The sequence below is a fragment of the Callionymus lyra genome, chromosome 3, assembly GCF_982586985.1.
Source record: "Callionymus lyra chromosome 3, fCalLyr1.hap1.1, whole genome shotgun sequence".
Lineage (NCBI taxonomy): Eukaryota > Metazoa > Chordata > Actinopteri > Syngnathiformes > Callionymidae > Callionymus > Callionymus lyra.
Genome location: NC_141820.1, coordinates 6,902,414 through 6,923,969, shown reverse-complemented (window position 1 = coordinate 6,923,969; position 21,556 = coordinate 6,902,414). Strand labels below are relative to the sequence as shown.

Below are 21,556 nucleotides of genomic sequence, written 5' to 3'. Positions count from 1 at the left end.
AAGAAACTTGATTTTAACATCTTTAACTGGAGGTCATGGGTTCGTCTCCCGCCAGCAGATTGATAAACGACACGACATCTGGTGTCCCTGGACGCTGCCTTTCTCCGCCTCAGTGGTTCTGGTGTCGTTTCAAGTGTCCACGTGCAGCTGACCCTCCAGGCCCGGAGCTGCTCTCTGCCTTCAGCTGCTGCTCCGACTTACGCACTTCAGAAAAGTCCCCGAAGTGTCCGACACTCGTCCTGCAAACCACGAGCCTCTGGTGGCTGGAAATGTGCTTCTCGGGACGGAAGGTGTGATGAGACTCTGACGGCAGCCGAAGAAAAGTGCGGAGGCCACGTCTGGAAACCATCCTCGCTCAGACGCAGAGGAGCTTGAACACCTTTAGATCTGGACGTCTTTTGAAAAGTGATGATCGAGGTTTTTTTTTTAATTAAAAGGAGTCTGTAGAATTTCTTGAAACTAAACTGACTGAGATCTGATGTTGGAGGCATTATTTGTAAGAATAAAAGTGTCCTCAGAATATTGAAGTATTTAAAAGTTCAAGTTCAATCGAAATGTACCATTTTTTTTTTTTGAATTTAGTATATTTTAAAAGATCGGGGGCATTTTTTCAAATAATTGAATTTTAAAAATCAGATATTGTCAATATTGTGATTATATATATGTATATATATATTTTTTAAACAAATTGTAATTTCAAGAATTAAAAAATAGTCATTAATTCACTGATTTTCATCCTCCTTTTTTTGTTGACTTTGTCGAGGCTTCTTTTCAAGCTTTCCACTGACACCCAGTTGGTCTAGTCTCTCTAATCAGAAAACCTTTATTAGTCCCTCGAGGGGAAATTCGGTTTAACAACAGCAAGAGAAATAAAAACACCCAGAAATAAAAACGAGAAAGAAAATCTAAATGGAATAAAAGATAAATCTGCGCTATATAATATATACACAATCATATTTACATAAATAACAAGAGGTGCAGTTAAATAGTTATCTTGGTGAAGGACCTCCTGAGTCTTTAAAAATGTGAGAAGGCTGTCAAAGTTATTCATTGACCATGAAGACCAGCCTCTCTTAAGAGTGTCAGTTTGCTCGCTATGGATCTGATGACCAGGGGATCCTTGATGGCTCCTGTACTTTCAAGCTCAATGAGGTCCTTCAGAGCCCTTTCTAAACCTTGAATTCTCGACACTGGCTGTGGAGCTGCCATGAGTTGAGGCTCTTTTCCTCTTTATTTCCTCCTCGGCGAATCTTTGTGCGGCGAGGAATTCTGCCCATCTGGCTTCGAGGGTGTTTTCCCAGCGCTCTCGGGTCCGTTACTCTGATCTCTAGGAGTGTTATTCGATCAGGAGGGATCCATCTGTCCCAGTTCCTCATGCTTGAAGTAGCATCATGGATGAGCTTCCTCACTCCTTCATACTGCGCTTCATACTCGTCTCTATTGAGGGCAGTAATGTCGCTTGAATCGACTCTTTCGCAGGCTCTTCCTGGATCTCAGAGGTTACCACAGTTTCCCCATATCTTTGCCACAGGTGAGGTTGACCTTTTTGCATCACACTCTTCAGTTCTTTTTTTCGAGGTCATCTCGCTGGTATCTTCACCCTCCCTTGCTTCAGTTGCTTGACCGTTTTCCCAAGAGTTTCCTTCGCCATGGTTGAGGATTGACGGCTTGACTTAAGGCCTCTGATCCAAATCTTCACTTTCACGCTTTGGTCATCAACTGTCAACTCTTACCACTTGTTGAAGGATGCAAAGGACAACTCGATTCTCGTTTCTTTGGAGTTTTTTTTATTTCTTCAGGATGATTTATGTTGAAAGTTTCAAATCGGAACATAATTGTCAGGATAGAATATGTTGATAACCTTCAAAACAAAAAACAGAGTATTAGTCTCAGTACATTTTTCTCAAATAAAATGTTAATATAACTAGCTTTTCAATCAAAGTTTTGAGAATTATTAAAGTAACTGCTTAACCATTCGGTTCTAAGTGTAAACAAAAGACATACTGCAAGCTTAAATTAGCTAAATTAAATGTATATAAATAAACTACTAGCAATCGGGAGCAAAAAATAATCCACATTAAAACAAGTTTTTCCTACCAGAGCTAACCGTGTGCGCGGTTTAAGAAGTCACGACCACGATAAACATCATTCTGTTCCCGGTCCCTCCCTCTAGGTCACACAGTCTGGTCTAGTCTTGGATTCAGCGCCGTGTTTACTCGAGAAAGATTGTGTCGCTCAACATGTTCCAGTCAGAAGATTTACTTTGGGCAGTCAAATACACAAGAAAAAAAAACAAAAGCTCACTTGTCCCCGCAGGAATTTAGACTCCGACAAATGTGAGTCGACATCAACGAGACAAACAATGATGTCAGACCGCCTTAAAGAAACATCCATGTCTAGATCACATGACGTCACGTCAGCCTATCATCCGTCCCTGAGACTCATCGTCAGGATTCCTGTCCTTTATAACATCTTTTTTTTATGTTTTGTTCTGTCGATACAAGTAGATTTACAACTTTATTCACACAAAATATGGGGTTATTTATGAATGTATTTATTTCCAGACAAGGTCCTTTGAAGCCAGAGGTTTTGTCCATCCAGTGGTCAGGACGTCGATCTAACAGAAGACTGCAGAGAAACAGCAGCCTGTCGCCCAACAACCCCCTACTCAGCTTTGTCAACTCAGGTGAGGATTTTCAACGAGAACTTAATGTTTATTTAAGTCTATTCAAACAATTTTCAACTATAATCAAACAATTTTAAACTATAATCAAACAATTTTAAACTATAATCAAACAATTTTAAACTATAATCAAACAATTTTCAAATATAATCCAACAATTTTTAACTATAATCAAACAATTTTCAACTATAATCAAACAATTTTCAACTATAATCAAACAATTTTCAACTATAATCAAACAATTTTCAACTATAATCAAACAATTTTAAACTATAATCAAACAATTTTCAAATATAATCCAACAATTTTAAACTATAATCAAACAATTTTCAAATATAATCAAACAATTTTAAACTATAATCAAACAATTTTCAAATATAATCCAACAATTTTTAACTATAATCAAACAATTTTAAACTATAATCAAACAATTTTCAACTATAATCAAACAATTTTTAACTATAATCAAACAATTTTAAACTATAATCAAACAATTTTCAACTATAATCAAACAATTTTTAACTATAATCAAACAATTTTAAACTATATTCAAACAATTTTTAACTATAATCCAACAATTTTTAACTATAATCAAACAATTTTCAACTATAATCAAACAATTTTCAACTATATTCAAACAATTTTCAACTATAATCAAACAATTTTCAACTATATTCAAACAATTTTTAACTATAATCAAACAAGTTTCAACTATAATCAAACAAGTTTAAACTATAATCAAACAATTTTCAACTATAATCAAACAATTTTCAACTATAATCAAACAATTTTCAACTATAATCAAACAATTTTCAACTATAATCCAACAATTTTCAAATATAATCCAACAATTTTTAACTATAATCAAACAATTTTAAACTATAATCAAACAATTTTCAAATATAATCCAACAATTTTCAAATATAATCAAACAGTTTTTAACTGAAATCAAACAAGTTTCAACTATAATCAAACAATTTTCAACTATAACCAAACAATTTTCAACTATAATCAAACAATTTTCAACTATAATCAAACAATTTTCAACTATATTCAAACAATTTTTAACTATAATCAAACAAGTTTCAACTATAATCAAACAATTTTCAACTATAATCAAACAATTTTCAACTATAATCAAACAATTTTCAACTATAATCAAACAATTTTTAACTATAATCAAACAATTTTAAACTATAATCAAACAATTTTCAAATATAATCCAACAATTTTCAAATATAATCATACAATTTTCAACTATAATCAATTTTCAACTAAAATCAAACAATTTTTAACTATAATCCAACAATTTTCAACTAAAATCAAACAATTTTCAACTAAAATCAAACAATTTTCAACTATAATCCAACAATTTTCAACTATAATTAAACAATTTTCAACTGAAATCAAACAATTTTGAACTATAATCAAACAATTTTCAACTAAAATCAAACAATTTTCAACTATAATCAAACAAGTTTAAACTATAATCAAACAATTTTCAACTATAATCAAACAATTTTCAACTATAATCAAACAATTTTCAACTATAATCAAACAATTTTTAACTATAATCAAACAATTTTCAACTATAATCAAACAAGTTTCAACTATAATCAAACAAGTTTCAACTTTAATCAAACAAGTTTCAACTATAATCAAACAAGTTTCAACTATAATCAAACAAGTTTCAACTATAATCAAACAATTTTCAACTATAATCAAACAAGTTTCAACTATAATCAAACAATTTTCAACTATAATCAAACAATTTTTAACTATAATCAAACAATTTTCAACTATAATCAAACAAGTTTCAACTTTAATCAAACAAGTTTCAACTATAATCAAACAAGTTTCAACTATAATCAAACAATTTTAAACTATAATCAAACAATTTTTAACTATAATCAAACAATTTTTAACTATAATCAAACAAGTTTCAACTATAATCAAACAATTTTAAACTATAATCAAACAATTTTTAACTATAATCAAACAATTTTTTAACTATAATCAAACAATTTTCAAATATAATCCAACAATTTTCAAATATAATCAAACAATTTTCAACTATAATCAATTTTCAACTAAAATCAAACAATTTTCAACTATAATCCAACAATTTTCAACTAAAATCAAACAATTTTCAACTATAATCCAACAATTTTCAAATATAATTAAACAATTTTCAACTGAAATCAAACAATTTTGAACTATAATCAAACAATTTTCAACTAAAATCAAACAATTTTCAACTATAATCAAACAATTTTCAATAGAATCAAACAATTTTCAACTGAAATCAAACAATTTTCAACTATAATCAAACAATTTTCAACTATAATCAAACAATTTTCAACTATAATCAAACAATTTTTTAACTATAATCAAACAATTTTTAACTATAATCAAACAATTTTCAAATATAATCCAACAATTTTCAAATATAATCCAACAATTTTTAACTATAATCAAACAATTTTAAACTATAATCAAACAATTTTCAACTATAATCAAACAATTTTTAACTATAATCAAACAATTTTAAACTATAATCAAACAATTTTCAACTATAATCAAACAATTTTTAACTATAATCAAACAATTTTAAACTATATTCAAACAATTTTTAACTATAATCCAACAATTTTTAACTATAATCAAACAATTTTCAACTATAATCAAACAATTTTCAACTATATTCAAACAATTTTCAACTATAATCAAACAATTTTCAACTATATTCAAACAATTTTTAACTATAATCAAACAAGTTTCAACTATAATCAAACAAGTTTAAACTATAATCAAACAATTTTCAACTATAATCAAACAATTTTCAACTATAATCAAACAATTTTCAACTATAATCAAACAATTTTCAACTATAATCCAACAATTTTCAAATATAATCCAACAATTTTTAACTATAATCAAACAATTTTAAACTATAATCAAACAATTTTCAAATATAATCCAACAATTTTCAAATATAATCAAACAGTTTTTAACTGAAATCAAACAAGTTTCAACTATAATCAAACAATTTTCAACTATAACCAAACAATTTTCAACTATAATCAAACAATTTTCAACTATAATCAAACAATTTTCAACTATATTCAAACAATTTTTAACTATAATCAAACAAGTTTCAACTATAATCAAACAATTTTCAACTATAATCAAACAATTTTCAACTATAATCAAACACTTTTCAACTATAATCAAACAATTTTTAACTATAATCAAACAATTTTAAACTATAATCAAACAATTTTCAAATATAATCCAACAATTTTCAAATATAATCATACAATTTTCAACTATAATCAATTTTCAACTAAAATCAAACAATTTTTAACTATAATCCAACAATTTTCAACTAAAATCAAACAATTTTCAACTAAAATCAAACAATTTTCAACTATAATCCAACAATTTTCAACTATAATTAAACAATTTTCAACTGAAATCAAACAATTTTGAACTATAATCAAACAATTTTCAACTAAAATCAAACAATTTTCAACTATAATCAAACAAGTTTAAACTATAATCAAACAATTTTCAACTATAATCAAACAATTTTCAACTATAATCAAACAATTTTCAACTATAATCAAACAATTTTTAACTATAATCAAACAATTTTCAACTATAATCAAACAAGTTTCAACTATAATCAAACAAGTTTCAACTATAATCAAACAAGTTTCAACTTTAATCAAACAAGTTTCAACTATAATCAAACAAGTTTCAACTATAATCAAACAAGTTTCAACTATAATCAAACAATTTTCAACTATAATCAAACAATTTTCAACTATAATCAAACAAGTTTCAACTATAATCAAACAATTTTCAACTATAATCAAACAATTTTTAACTATAATCAAACAATTTTCAACTATAATCAAACAAGTTTCAACTTTAATCAAACAAGTTTCAACTATAATCAAACAAGTTTAAACTATAATCAAACAATTTTCAACTATAATCAAACAATTTTCAACTATAATCAAACAATTTTCAACTATAATCAAACAATTTTTAACTATAATCAAACAATTTTCAACTATAATCAAACAAGTTTCAACTATAATCAAACAAGTTTCAACTATAATCAAACAAGTTTCAACTTTAATCAAACAAGTTTCAACTATAATCAAACAAGTTTCAACTATAATCAAACAAGTTTCAACTATAATCAAACAATTTTCAACTATAATCAAACAATTTTCAACTATAATCAAACAAGTTTCAACTATAATCAAACAATTTTCAACTATAATCAAACAATTTTTAACTATAATCAAACAATTTTCAACTATAATCAAACAAGTTTCAACTTTAATCAAACAAGTTTCAACTATAATCAAACAAGTTTCAACTATAATCAAACAATTTTAAACTATAATCAAACAATTTTTAACTATAATCAAACAATTTTTAACTATAATCAAACAAGTTTCAACTATAATCAAACAATTTTAAACTATAATCAAACAATTTTTAACTATAATCAAACAATTTTTTAACTATAATCAAACAATTTTCAAATATAATCCAACAATTTTCAAATATAATCAAACAATTTTCAACTATAATCAATTTTCAACTAAAATCAAACAATTTTCAACTATAATCCAACAATTTTCAACTAAAATCAAACAATTTTCAACTATAATCCAACAATTTTCAAATATAATTAAACAATTTTCAACTGAAATCAAACAATTTTGAACTATAATCAAACAATTTTCAACTAAAATCAAACAATTTTCAACTATAATCAAACAATTTTCAATAGAATCAAACAATTTTCAACTGAAATCAAACAATTTTCAACTATAATCAAACAATTTTCAACTATAATCAAACAATTTTCAACTATAATCAAACAATTTTTTAACTATAATCAAACAATTTTTAACTATAATCAAACAATTTTCAAATATAATCCAACAATTTTCAAATATAATCATACAATTTTCAACTATAATCAATTTTCAACTAAAATCAAACAATTTTCAACTATAATCCAACAATTTTCAACTAAAATCAAACAATTTTCAACTATAATCCAACAATTTTCAACTATAATTAAACAATTTTCAACTGAAATCAAACAATTTTGAACTATAATCAAACAATTTTCAACTAAAATCAAACAATTTTCAACTATAATCAAACAATTTTCAATAGAATCAAACAATTTTCAACTGAAATCAAACAATTTTCAACTATAATCAAACAATTTTCAACTATAATCAAACAATTTTCAACTATAATCAAACAATTTTCAACTATAATCAAACAATTTTCAACCATAATCAAACAATTTTCAAATATAATCCAACAATTTTCACTATAATCAATAATAATCTTTACATTGTGTTGCTCGGCTGTGTGTGTGTGTGTGTGTGTGTGTGTGTGTGTGTGTGTGTGTGTGTATGTGTGTGTGTGTGTATGTGTGTGTGTGTGTGTGTGTGTGTGTGTGTGTGTGTGTGTGTATGTGTGTGTGTGTGTGTATGTGTGTGTGTGTGTGTATGTGTGTGTGTGTGTGTATGTGTGTGTGTGTGTGTGTGTGTATGTGTGTGTGTGTGTGTATGTGTGTGTGTGTGTGTATGTGTGTGTGTGTGTGTATGTGTGTGTGTGTGTGTGTGTGTGTATGTGTGTGTGTGTGTGGTTGTTGTTGTGTGTCCAGGTGTGTACGAGGACGAGAGCCAGTGGAGCGTTCAGGTCAACAGACTGCAGAAGCTTATTGATCGTCTAGAACAAAAGGTGACGACTTCCCCTGCAGCATTTCTCTGCATGTTTCTCACTTGTGTGTGATGTTGTCGACATCTGTTGTGTTGAGTTGTTACTTTCATCGCTCCATAAATCAGCGAGTGTTGAACTCAAGCCTTTATTGGGGTATTTCAAAATTCAGTGGTGAGATGAGACAGTTCGAGGTCTGATTAACATCTGATTGACATAACCAAACACACATACACACACATACACACAACCATTTACATAAACACATTTACACACAATAATACACATACATACAAGCGTTATGTATTGCCATTGTACCTGTTGATATGATACGTATAAAGATACAGAGTTAACGACACGAAATATAGTGATAGTGTAGTAACAGGTATATATGTGTAGTATTGTCGAGTACTTGACTCTGGTGTTGTGATAGTGTAGTAACATTTGTGTAGTATTGTCGAGTACTTGACTCTGGTGTTGTGATAATGTACTAACAAGTATATATGTGTAGTATTGTCGAGTACTTGACTCTGATGTTGTGATAGTGTAGTAACAAGTATATATGTGTGTATTGTCCAGTACTTGACTCTGGTGTTGTGAGAGTGTAGTAACAGGTATATATGTGTAGTATTGTCCAGTACTTGACTCTGGTGTTGTGATAGTGTAGTAACAGGTATATATGTGTAGTATTGTCCAGTACTTGACTCTGGTGTTGTGATAGTGTAGTAACAAGTATATATGTGTAGTATTGTCTAGTACTTGACTCTGGTGTTGTGATAGTGTAGTAACAAGTATATATGTGTAGTATTGTCCAGTACTTGACTCTGGTGTTATGATAGTGTAGTAACAAGGATATATGTGTAGTATTGTCCAGTACTTGACTCTAGTGTTGTGATAGTGTAGTAACAAGGATATATGTGTAGTATTGTCCAGTACTTGACTCTGGTGTTGTGATAGTGTAGTAACAAGGATATATGTGTAGTATTGTCGAGTACTTGACTCTGGTGTTGTGATAGTGTAGTAACAAGGATATATGTGTAGTATTGTCCAGTACTTGACTCTGGTGTTGTGATAGTGTAGTAACAGGTACATATGTGTAGTATTTTCGAGTACTTGACCCTGGTGTTGTGATAGTGTAGTAACAAGGATATATGTGTAGTATTGTCGAGTACTTGACTCTGGTGTTGTGATAGTGTAGTAACAAGGATATATGTGTAGTATTGTCCAGTACTTGACTCTGGTGTTGTGATAGTGTAGTAACATTTGTGTAGTATTGTCGAGTACTTGACTCTGGTGTTGTGATAGTGTAGTAACAAGGATATATGTGTAGTATTGTCGAGTACTTGACTCTGGTGTTGTGATAGTGTAGTAACATTTGTGTAGTATTGTCGAGTACTTGACTCTGGTGTTGTGATAGTGTAGTAACAAGTATATATGTGTAGTATTGTCGAGTACTTGACTCTGGTGTTGTGATAGTGTAGTAACAGGTACATATGTGTAGTATTGTCGAGTACTTGACTCTGGCGTTGTGATAGTGTAGTAACAAGTATATATGTGTAGTATTGTCCAGTACTTGACTCTGGTGTTGTGATAGTGTAGTAAGAGGTACATATGTGTAGTATTGTCGAGTACTTGACTCTGGTGTTGTGATAGTGTAGCAACAAGGATATATGTGTAGTATTGTCCAGTACTTGACTCTGGTGTTGTGATAGTGTAGTAACAAGGATATATGTGTAGTATTGTCCAGTACTTGACTCTGGTATTGTGATAGTGTAGTAACAAGGATATATGTGTAGTATTGTCGAGTACTTGACTCTAGTGTTGTGATAGTGTAGTAACAAGGATATATGTGTAGTATTGTCGAGTACTTGACTCTGGTGTTGTGATAGTGTAGTAACAAGGATATATGTGTAGTATTGTCGAGTACTTGACTCTAGTGTTGTGATAGTGTAGTAACAAGGATATATGTGTAGGATTTTCGAGTACTTGACTCTGGTGTTGTGATAGTGTAGTAACAAGGATAATTGTGTAGTATTGTCCAGTACTTGACTCTGGTGTTGTGATAGTGTAGTAACATTTGTGTTGTATTGCTGAGTACTTGACTCTGGTGTTGTGATAATGTAGTAACAAGTATATATGTGTAGTATTGTCCAGTACTTGACTCTGGTGTTGTGATAGTGTAGTAACAAGTATATATGTGTAGTATTGTCCAGTACTTGACTCTGGTGTTGTGATAGTGTAGTAACAGGTACATATGTGTAGTATTGTCGAGTACTTGACTCTGGTGTTGTGATAGTGTAGTAACAGGTATATATGTGTAGTATTGTCGAGTACTTGACTCTGGTGTTGTGATAGTGTAGTAACAAGGATATATGTGTAGTATTGTCCAGTACTTGACTCTGGTGTTGTGATAGTGTAGTAACATTTGTGTAGTATCGTCGAGTACTTGACTCTGGTGTTGTGATAGTTTAGTAACAGGTACATATGTGTAGGATTTTCGAGTACTTGACTCTGGTGTTGTGATAGTGTAGTAACAAGTATATATGTGTAGTATTGTCCAGTACTTGACTCTGGTGTTGTGATAGTGTAGTAACAGGTACATATGTGTAGTATTGTCGAGTACTTGACTCTGGTGTTGTGATAGTGTAGTAACAGGTATATATGTGTAGTATTGTCGAGTACTTGACTCTGGTGTTGTGATAGTGTAGTAACAAGGATATATGTGTAGTATTGTCCAGTACTTGACTCTGGTGTTGTGATAGTGTAGTAACATTTGTGTAGTATTGTCGAGTACTTGACTCTGGTGTTGTGATAGTGTAGGAACATTTGTGTAGTATTGTCGAGTACTTGACTCTGGTGTTGTGATAGTGTAGTAACAAGTATATATGTGTAGTATTGTCCAGTACTTGACTCTGGTGTTGTGATAGTTTAGTAACAGGTACATATGTGTAGTATTGTCGAGTACTTGACTCTGGCGTTGTGATAGTGTAGTAACAAGTATATATGTGTAGTATTGTCCAGTACTTGACTCTGGTGTTGTGATAGTGTAGTAACAGGTACATATGTGTAGTATTGTCGAGTACTTGACTCTGGTGTTGTGATAGTGTAGTAACAAGTATATATGTGTAGTATTGTCCAGTACTTGACTCTGGTGTTGTGATAGTGTAGTAACAGGTACATATGTGTAGTATTGTCGAGTACTTGACTCTGGTGTTGTGATAGTGTAGTAACAGGTATATATGTGTAGTATTGTCGAGTACTTGACTCTGGTGTTGTGATAGTGTAGTAACAGGTACATATGTGTAGTATTGTCGAGTACTTGACTCTGGTGTTGTGATAGTGTAGTAACAGGTATATATGTGTAGTATTGTCGAGTACTTGACTCTGGTGTTGTGATAGTGTAGTAACAAGGATATATGTGTAGTATTGTCCAGTACTTGACTCTGGTGTTGTGATAGTGTAGTAACATTTGTGTAGTATTGTCGAGTACTTGACTCTGGTGTTGTGATAGTGTAGGAACATTTGTGTAGTATTGTCGAGTACTTGACTCTGGTGTTGTGATAGTGTAGTAACAAGTATATATGTGTAGTATTGTCCAGTACTTGACTCTGGTGTTGTGATAGTTTAGTAACAGGTACATATGTGTAGTATTGTCGAGTACTTGACTCTGGCGTTGTGATAGTGTAGTAACAAGTATATATGTGTAGTATTGTCCAGTACTTGACTCTGGTGTTGTGATAGTGTAGTAACAGGTACATATGTGTAGTATTGTCGAGTACTTGACTCTGGTGTTGTGATAGTGTTGTAACAAGGATATATATGTAGTATTGTCGAGTACTTGACTCTGGTGTTGTGATAGTGTAGTAACAAGGATATATGTGTAGTATTGTCCAGTACTTGACTCTAGTGTTGTGATAGTGTTGTAACAAGGATATGTGTAGTATTGTCGAGTACTTGACTCTGGTGTTGTGATAGTGTTGTAACAAGGATATATGTGTAGTATTGTCGAGTACTTGACTCTAGTGTTGTGATAGTGTAGTAACAGGTACATATGTGTAGTATTGTCGAGTACTTGACTCTGGTGTTGTGATAGTGTAGTAACAGGTATATATGTGTAGTATTGTCGAGTACTTGACTCTGGTGTTGTGATAGTGTAGTAACAAGGATATATGTGTAGTATTGTCCAGTACTTGACTCTGGTGTTGTGATAGTGTAGTAACATTTGTGTAGTATTGTCGAGTACTTGACTCTGGTGTTGTGATAGTGTAGGAACATTTGTGTAGTATTGTCGAGTACTTGACTCTGGTGTTGTGATAGTGTAGTAACAAGTATATATGTGTAGTATTGTCCAGTACTTGACTCTGGTGTTGTGATAGTTTAGTAACAGGTACATATGTGTAGTATTGTCGAGTACTTGACTCTGGCGTTGTGATAGTGTAGTAACAAGTATATATGTGTAGTATTGTCCAGTACTTGACTCTGGTCTTGTGATAGTGTAGTAACAGGTACATATGTGTAGTATTGTCGAGTACTTGACTCTGGTGTTGTGATAGTGTTGTAACAAGGATATATATGTAGTATTGTCGAGTACTTGACTCTGGTGTTGTGATAGTGTAGTAACAAGGATATATGTGTAGTATTGTCCAGTACTTGACTCTAGTGTTGTGATAGTGTTGTAACAAGGATATGTGTAGTATTGTCGAGTACTTGACTCTGGTGTTGTGATAGTGTTGTAACAAGGATATACGTGTAGTATTGTCGAGTACTTGACTCTAGTGTTGTGATAGTGTTGTAACAAGGATATGTGTAGTATTGTCGAGTACTTGACTCTGGTGTTGTGATAGTGTAGTAACAAGGATATATGTGTAGTATTGTCCAGTACTTGACTCTGGTGTTGTGATAGTGTAGTAACAAGGATATATGTGTAGTATTGTCGAGTACTTGACTCTAGTGTTGTGATAGTGTAGTAACAAGGATATATGTGTAGTATTGTCCAGTACTTGACTCTGGTGTTGTGATAGTGTAGTAACAAGGATATATGTGTAGTATTGTCCAGTACTTGACTCTGGTGTTGTGATAGTGTAGTAACAAGGATATATGTGTAGTATTGTCGAGTACTTGACTCTAGTGTTGTGATAGTGTAGTAACAAGGATATATGTGTAGTATTGTCGAGTACTTGACTCTGGTGTTGTGATAGTGTAGTAACAAGGATATATGTGTAGTATTGTCGAGTACTCGACTCTAGTGTTGTGATAGTGTAGTAACAAGGATATATGTGTAGTATTGTCGAGTACTTGACTCTGGTGTTGTGATAGTGTAGTGACAAGGATATATTCGTAGTATTGTCCAGTACTTGACTCTGGTGTTGTGATAGTGTAGTAACATTTGTGTTGTATTGTAGAGTACTTGACTCTGGTGTTGTGATAATGTAGTAACAAGTATATATGTGTAGTATTGTCCAGTACTTGACTCTGGTGTTGTGATAGTGTAGTAACAGGTACATATGTGTAGTATTGTCGAGTACTTGACTCTGGTGTTGTGATAGTGTAGTAACAGGTATAAATGTGTAGTATTGTCGAGTACTTGACTCTGGTGTTGTGATAGTGTAGTAACAGGTATATATGTGTAGTATTGTCGAGTACTTGACTCTGGTGTTGTGATAGTGTAGTAACATTTGTGTAGTATTGTCTAGTATTTGACTCTGGTGTTGTGATAGTGTAGTAACATTTGTGTAGTATTGTCGAGTACTTGACTCTGGTGTTGTGATAGTGTAGTAACAAGTATATATGTGTAGTATTGTCGAGTACTTGACTCTGGTGTTGTGATAGTGTAGTAACAAGGACATATGTGTAGTATTGTCCAGTACTTGACTCTAGTGTTGTGATAGTGTAGTAACAAGTATATATGTGTAGTATTGTCGAGTACTTGACTCTGGTGTTGTGATAGTGTAGTAACAGGTATATATGTGTAGTATTGTCGAGTACTTGACTCTGGTTTTGTGATAGTGTAGTAACAGGTCTATATGTGTAGAATTGTCTAGTACTTGACTCTGGTGTTGTGATAGTGTAGTAACATTTGTGTAGTATCGTCGAGTACTTGATTCTGGTGTTGTGATAGTGTAGTAACAAGGATATATGTGTAGTATTGTCCAGTACTTGACTCTGGTGTTGTGATAGTGTAGTAACATTTGTGTAGTATTGTCGAGTACTTGACTCTGGTGTTGTGATAGTGTAGGAACATTTGTGTAGTATTGTCGAGTACTTGACTCTGGTGTTGTGATAGTGTAGTAACAAGTATATATGTGTAGTATTGTCCAGTACTTGACTCTGGTGTTGTGATAGTTTAGTAACAGGTACATATGTGTAGTATTGTCGAGTACTTGACTCTGGCGTTGTGATAGTGTAGTAACAAGTATATATGTGTAGTATTGTCCAGTACTTGACTCTGGTGTTGTGATAGTGTAGTAACAGGTACATATGTGTAGTATTGTCGAGTACTTGACTCTGGTGTTGTGATAGTGTTGTAACAAGGATATATATGTAGTATTGTCGAGTACTTGACTCTGGTGTTGTGATAGTGTAGTAACAAGGATATATGTGTAGTATTGTCCAGTACTTGACTCTAGTGTTGTGATAGTGTTGTAACAAGGATATGTGTAGTATTGTCGAGTACTTGACTCTGGTGTTGTGATAGTGTTGTAACAAGGATATATGTGTAGTATTGTCGAGTACTTGACTCTAGTGTTGTGATAGTGTTATAACAAGGATATGTGTAGTATTGTCGAGTACTTGACTCTGGTGTTGTGATAGTGTAGTAACAAGGATATATGTGTAGTATTGTCCAGTACTTGACTCTGGTGTTGTGATAGTGTAGTAACAAGGATATATGTGTAGTATTGTCGAGTACTTGACTCTAGTGTTGTGATAGTGTAGTAACAAGGATATATGTGTAGTATTGTCGAGTACTTGACTCTGGTGTTGTGATAGTGTAGTAACAAGGATATATGTGTAGTATTGTCCAGTACTTGACTCTGGTGTTGTGATAGTGTAGTAACAAGGATATATGTGTAGTATTGTCGAGTACTTGACTCTAGTGTTGTGATAGTGTAGTAACAAGGATATATGTGTAGTATTGTCGAGTACTCGACTCTAGTGTTGTGATAGTGTAGTAACAAGGATATATGTGTAGTATTGTCGAGTACTTGACTCTGGTGTTGTGATAGTGTAGTGACAAGGATATATTCGTAGTATTGTCCAGTACTTGACTCTGGTGTTGTGATAGTGTAGTAACATTTGTGTTGTATTGTAGAGTACTTGACTCTGGTGTTGTGATAATGTAGTAACAAGTATATATGTGTAGTATTGTCCAGTACTTGACTCTGGTGTTGTGATAGTGTAGTAACAGGTACATATGTGTAGTATTGTCGAGTACTTGACTCTGGTGTTGTGATAGTGTAGTAACAGGTATAAATGTGTAGTATTGTCGAGTACTTGACTCTGGTGTTGTGATAGTGTAGTAACAGGTATATATGTGTAGTATTGTCGAGTACTTGACTCTGGTGTTGTGATAGTGTAGTAACAGGTACATATGTGTAGTATTGTCGAGTACTTGACTCTGGTGTTGTGATAGTGTTGTAACAAGGATATATATGTAGTATTGTCGAGTACTTGACTCTGGTGTTGTGATAGTGTAGTAACAAGGATATATGTGTAGTATTGTCCAGTACTTGACTCTAGTGTTGTGATAGTGTTGTAACAAGGATATGTGTAGTATTGTCGAGTACTTGACTCTGGTGTTGTGATAGTGTTGTAACAAGGATATATGTGTAGTATTGTCGAGTACTTGACTCTAGTGTTGTGATAGTGTTGTAACAAGGATATGTGTAGTATTGTCGAGTACTTGACTCTGGTGTTGTGATAGTGTAGTAACAAGGATATATGTGTAGTATTGTCCAGTACTTGACTCTGGTGTTGTGATAGTGTAGTAACAAGGATATATGTGTAGTATTGTCGAGTACTTGACTCTAGTGTTGTGATAGTGTAGTAACAAGGATATATGTGTAGTATTGTCGAGTACTTGACTCTGGTGTTGTGATAGTGTAGTAACAAGGATATATGTGTAGTATTGTCCAGTACTTGACTCTGGTGTTGTGATAGTGTAGTAACAAGGATATATGTGTAGTATTGTCGAGTACTTGACTCTAGTGTTGTGATAGTGTAGTAACAAGGATATATGTGTAGTATTGTCGAGTACTTGACTCTGGTGTTGTGATAGTGTAGTAACAAGGATATATGTGTAGTATTGTCGAGTACTCGACTCTAGTGTTGTGATAGTGTAGTAACAAGGATATATGTGTAGTATTGTCGAGTACTTGACTCTGGTGTTGTGATAGTGTAGTGACAAGGATATATTCGTAGTATTGTCCAGTACTTGACTCTGGTGTTGTGATAGTGTAGTAACATTTGTGTTGTATTGTAGAGTACTTGACTCTGGTGTTGTGATAATGTAGTAACAAGTATATATGTGTAGTATTGTCCAGTACTTGACTCTGGTGTTGTGATAGTGTAGTAACAGGTACATATGTGTAGTATTGTCGAGTACTTGACTCTGGTGTTGTGATAGTGTAGTAACAGGTATAAATGTGTAGTATTGTCGAGTACTTGACTCTGGTGTTGTGATAGTGTAGTAACAGGTATATATGTGTAGTATTGTCGAGTACTTGACTCTGGTGTTGTGATAGTGTAGTAACATTTGTGTAGTATTGTCTAGTATTTGACTCTGGTGTTGTGATAGTGTAGTAACATTTGTGTAGTATTGTCGAGTACTTGACTCTGGTGTTGTGATAGTGTAGTAACAAGGATATATGTGTAGCATTGTCCAGTACTTGACTCTAGTGTTGTGATAGTGTAGTAACAAGTATATATGTGTAGTATTGTCGAGTACTTGACTCTGGTGTTGTGATAGTGTAGTAACAAGGACATATGTGTAGTATTGTCCAGTACTTGACTCTAGTGTTGTGATAGTGTAGTAACAAGTATATATGTGTAGAATTGTCCAGTACTTGACTCTGGTGTTGTGATAGTGTAGTCACAAGTATATATGTGTAGTATTGTCCAGTACTTGACTCTGGTGTTGTAGTATTTACAGACCACATGACTCTTGACGAAGTCGTAACTGCTTTCATTTGTTTTCAAACCAAAATATGTCCATCAACATCTGCCTTACATACTGCTAGACTCACTGTATCTTCTCGTCCTCAGTCATCGCCGGGATCTCGCAGGATTTAATTCCTACTTTAGCCGCGGAGGACATAATGACCGCTGCCATCCATAGGCCAGAAATCTTATTGCAACACGAAAATTGACAAACACTTTGTAAATAGAATGACTAATAAAAACAAAAACAACAAATATATATATATTTATATAACAACACACATACAGTGCTATTAAATATTGAAACTATTTTGTGAAAAGAAGTGATATAAACACACACACATATATAGAAATCATATCAAAGGGAAAGGAGGATTGCAACTCCAAAAAAACCTTCTCTTTCAATCCACTTCAACGTCAGAAGTACAAATCTGTGCTCGACTTCAAATGTCTTGGAGCCTCTAGGAAACATCATGTCTTCAAGACTCGTGGATGAGAAGAACCTGAGCCTGACAAGAGCCTCTGTGTCTGCAGGAGATCCGTCTGGAGCCGGTGGAGGAGGAGGTGCTGGAGAGTAAACTGGTGAGTGATCTGACGCTCGTCCTCACATGCTGGACCTCTGCTGAGTGCCGGGATCAGGCGTGATGAGTGTCGCGCGGTCGTCATGGAAACAGCACGACTGAAACTTCTGGGAGGCAAACTCCTCGTTTGCCGTCTCGTCACATCAGTGGTGTTTTGGTGAATGTCGAGGGAAGGTCCACACCCTGACGGGCGTTCATCGTCTTCCACTCATGTCCATCGTTCCGTCGGAGACTTGAAGATGTCCAACCCGGTTTGTTTCCTCTGGAGACGTCATGTGACGCTCAGCCGCCACACGTTATGTAACAATAAAAAACACGCCTCCATGTTCCCGCTCGGAATATACAAGATACTATGAAATGTATTTTTATCAGCACATTATTAACTCGTTAGTATCCGTAATCACAGCCGATGTTACATGATTTTTGCCTCTTTTAAAAACTGTAGCGTGTCGTGAAAGTGTTGGTGAAACTATTATTTCAATGTACATTATATTCCAACTATATAAGTGTAATTAAACAATTTTCAACTGTAATCAAACAGTTTAAAAGTCAGTAGATCATCAAACACAGATGTTTCTTGAAGGAGTCAGGAGAGACGATCCTTCTTGTTTAGACACACAATAAACTGTTACAATAGTGTAAACGACACAAACACATGGATTATAAGATCCAGATCATGCTGTGACAACATTTTCCTAAGTTTAGAGATTTTTCTCAGTTGAAGGAAACAGTTTGGGGTCAGTTTTTTGCAGAGTTGAACTAGAGACATTCATTCATTCATTCATTGTCTACCGCTTTTTATGTCCTTACCGGGGTCGCGGGGAGACTGCAGCCTATCCCAGTATCAGGGTGAGAGGCAGGGGACACACTGGACAGGACACCAGTCTGTCGCAGGAAACCCTAAGACACACAACCATTCACACTCTCATACCTACGGACAATTTTCCCAAAGTTCTCAATCAACCTCTGTGTGTTTTTGGACTGAGGGAGGAAACCGGAGTGCCCGGAGTAAACCCCCGCAACACAGGGAGAACATACAAACACCACACACAAAGGTTGGCTCGGGCTGGAATCGAACCAGCAACCTTCTTGCTGTGAGGCGGCTGCTCTCACCAAATGTCTTTGTCAAATACAACACCCAGGTTTCTCAGGCTCAGATTGACAGACTGACCTAAGTCACCCAAGTACTGACTCAACCATTTAACTGTCGTTTTTAAGTGTTGCGCAATAGTTTTTACTCTTTTCTTTTCATTCTCATGTTTAATTCTCATGTTTTATACTCGTAACTGTTGTGTGTTTCATCTCCAGCACATCTTGATCATCCAGAGGCAGCTCTCGGTCCTGGAGGACGAGCTGGAGGAGTTTCGTTTGTCTCTGAGACAATACATGGACTGTACCTGTGCCCAGACCGGCTGCTTACAGTCAGAAACCACTTCTTTCTTTCTTTCTTTCTTTCCTTCTTTCTGTATTTCTTTTCTTTTTCCTTGTATCATGATACAAATCATATTTAAAGATTCTTGACAATACACAACTAGTAAAGAGTCCACAAAATATATACTGTAATTAAAAAAGTAGTGGCGCCTTCAAAGCCCATTAAAAAGTGGGGAAAATAAGCAACACAAATCTTATCTTATTTTTAGTACGCTAGTGACGCGCATCTCAGTTGAAGACACCATGAGCTAAATGTTGTGCCCTCGAGGCACAAGCGATGCTAATGTGTTCGTCGTGATGTTTTGGTGACGAAACGTGGCGAACATGATGCTCGTTAACCTTTACTGGAAACACGTCATCGGTCTCAGGCCATCAGTGTGACAGTCAATTAACAGCGGGGGGTCGTCAGGGGACAGAGTCCAATTAGACTAGTGTCCTCTCACGTGACTCTCTTGTCTTTGTCTTCTCGCAGCATCACAGTTCAGCGGCTCGCGGGTGAATCAAGATTCATGCTCTATGAATTTTGGGAGCACAACAACGTGTGGAAGAAGTAAGTCATGGTTGTTCAGGTTCAACTGTAATCCAACAATATTCAACTGTAATCAAAGAATTTTCAACTATAATCAAACAATTTTCAACTTTTATCAAAAAAATGTAAACTGTAATCAAACAATTTTCTTGCTTGAAAGATACATCTCCTGGATGCACTGGGACACATCCTCAGTGATGTATCCTTGATTCATTGGTTGTTTCGGGTCTCGTGACATCAGACACCCTCGTCTAGGCGACCCAGCCAGGGTGATCAGGTCCCAGGTTGTATCCCAGTAGCTACCCAAGGATCCGCCCTTTCATCCAAAGCCACTTGGACTCGTAGAAAGTTTTCCAGCCCCTGCCCCCGCACTCCTCCACCAAGTCCCTGTACTTGGTGCGCTTCCTTTCATTGGCCTCCTCTATTGGCTCCTCCCAGGGCACTGTTAACTGCAGCATGGTCAATTGTTTCAAAGCCTCTGAGATAATGATCATGTCTGGCCGTTGAGATGTTGTTACAATGTGTTGGGGTAACCTCAGTTGTTTTCCTAGGTCAACGTGCAGCTGCCAATCAGGGGCTGTGTGGAAGAGTCCTGTTTTCGTCTGTGGGCGAGCACTTGGTCTCACTCCATCTTTGACAAAGGAGATTGCCTTCTTTGGAGCATGATGTTTATTGCTGGTGCTGATGGCTGAGGCTATGCTCTCAGCAACTGCTTTGAGAACCTGGTCATGGCACCAACGGTTGGGATCATCAGCCAGAGACTTTGGGCAACTGCTGAGGAAATGTTCCAGGGAGCCTGTTCCGGAGCAAAGGGGGCAGGATGATGTTTCCCTCTTCCCCCACTCATGGAGGTTTTCTTGGCTGTAGAGGGATTTGTAGACTGCCGCCACAAGGAACTTGGAACCGGTGGACGTCTACCAGCATGATGTTTGCCAAGGTGACTTTGCGCTGCAATGTGCCCTCCCATCTTGTCCATGCCCCCTGTTGACGGAGTCCCACTGCCCTACCCACTCGTTCTTCCTCCATGCCTGCTCGGACCTCCTCCTGGAGTAGCTGTTTCTTTGCCCCTGGCCTGGCTTACTTGGGTCTTTTGGAAGTAGCCCAGGCCTGCGCTCTCTGTTGCCACGGCCCCATCCAGCGCCTTTTGCCTAAGGTGTGACTCAGCCACCTCCACTGCCTTTTCTGCCTTCCACTTCCTTCCTGTCCTCACTTAAATATCCGGCTGATGACACCTTGAAGTCCCTGGAGTCTCTGTACTGTAGGGTTTCTCTCGTGCGTGCCACCTTGAATTCTTCAGTGAGCCCGCTGAAGGGTAGCTGCAGGATGTTGCTTGTCCCATACAGGGCAGTTCTGTTGAGGCTGCGAGGAAAGCCCAGCCATTTCCGCAGAAAGCTGCTGATCTTCTTTTCA

General features: G+C 34.8%; 1 protein-coding gene across 1 annotated transcript in view; it reads left to right on the top strand.

Annotated features, from left to right (window-relative positions):
• Positions 1 to 21,556, top strand: part of necab1 (N-terminal EF-hand calcium binding protein 1) — a 49,011-nt gene that overhangs the window by 24,914 nt on the left and 2,541 nt on the right. The window contains exons 7-11 of the mRNA XM_087786255.1: positions 2,565 to 2,686; positions 8,397 to 8,473; positions 18,140 to 18,187; positions 19,495 to 19,607; positions 20,090 to 20,167. Of these exons, the coding sequence (XP_087642381.1) occupies positions 2,565 to 2,686; positions 8,397 to 8,473; positions 18,140 to 18,187; positions 19,495 to 19,607; positions 20,090 to 20,167 (438 nt within the window). The remainder of the gene's footprint in view (positions 1 to 2,564; positions 2,687 to 8,396; positions 8,474 to 18,139; positions 18,188 to 19,494; positions 19,608 to 20,089; positions 20,168 to 21,556) is intronic.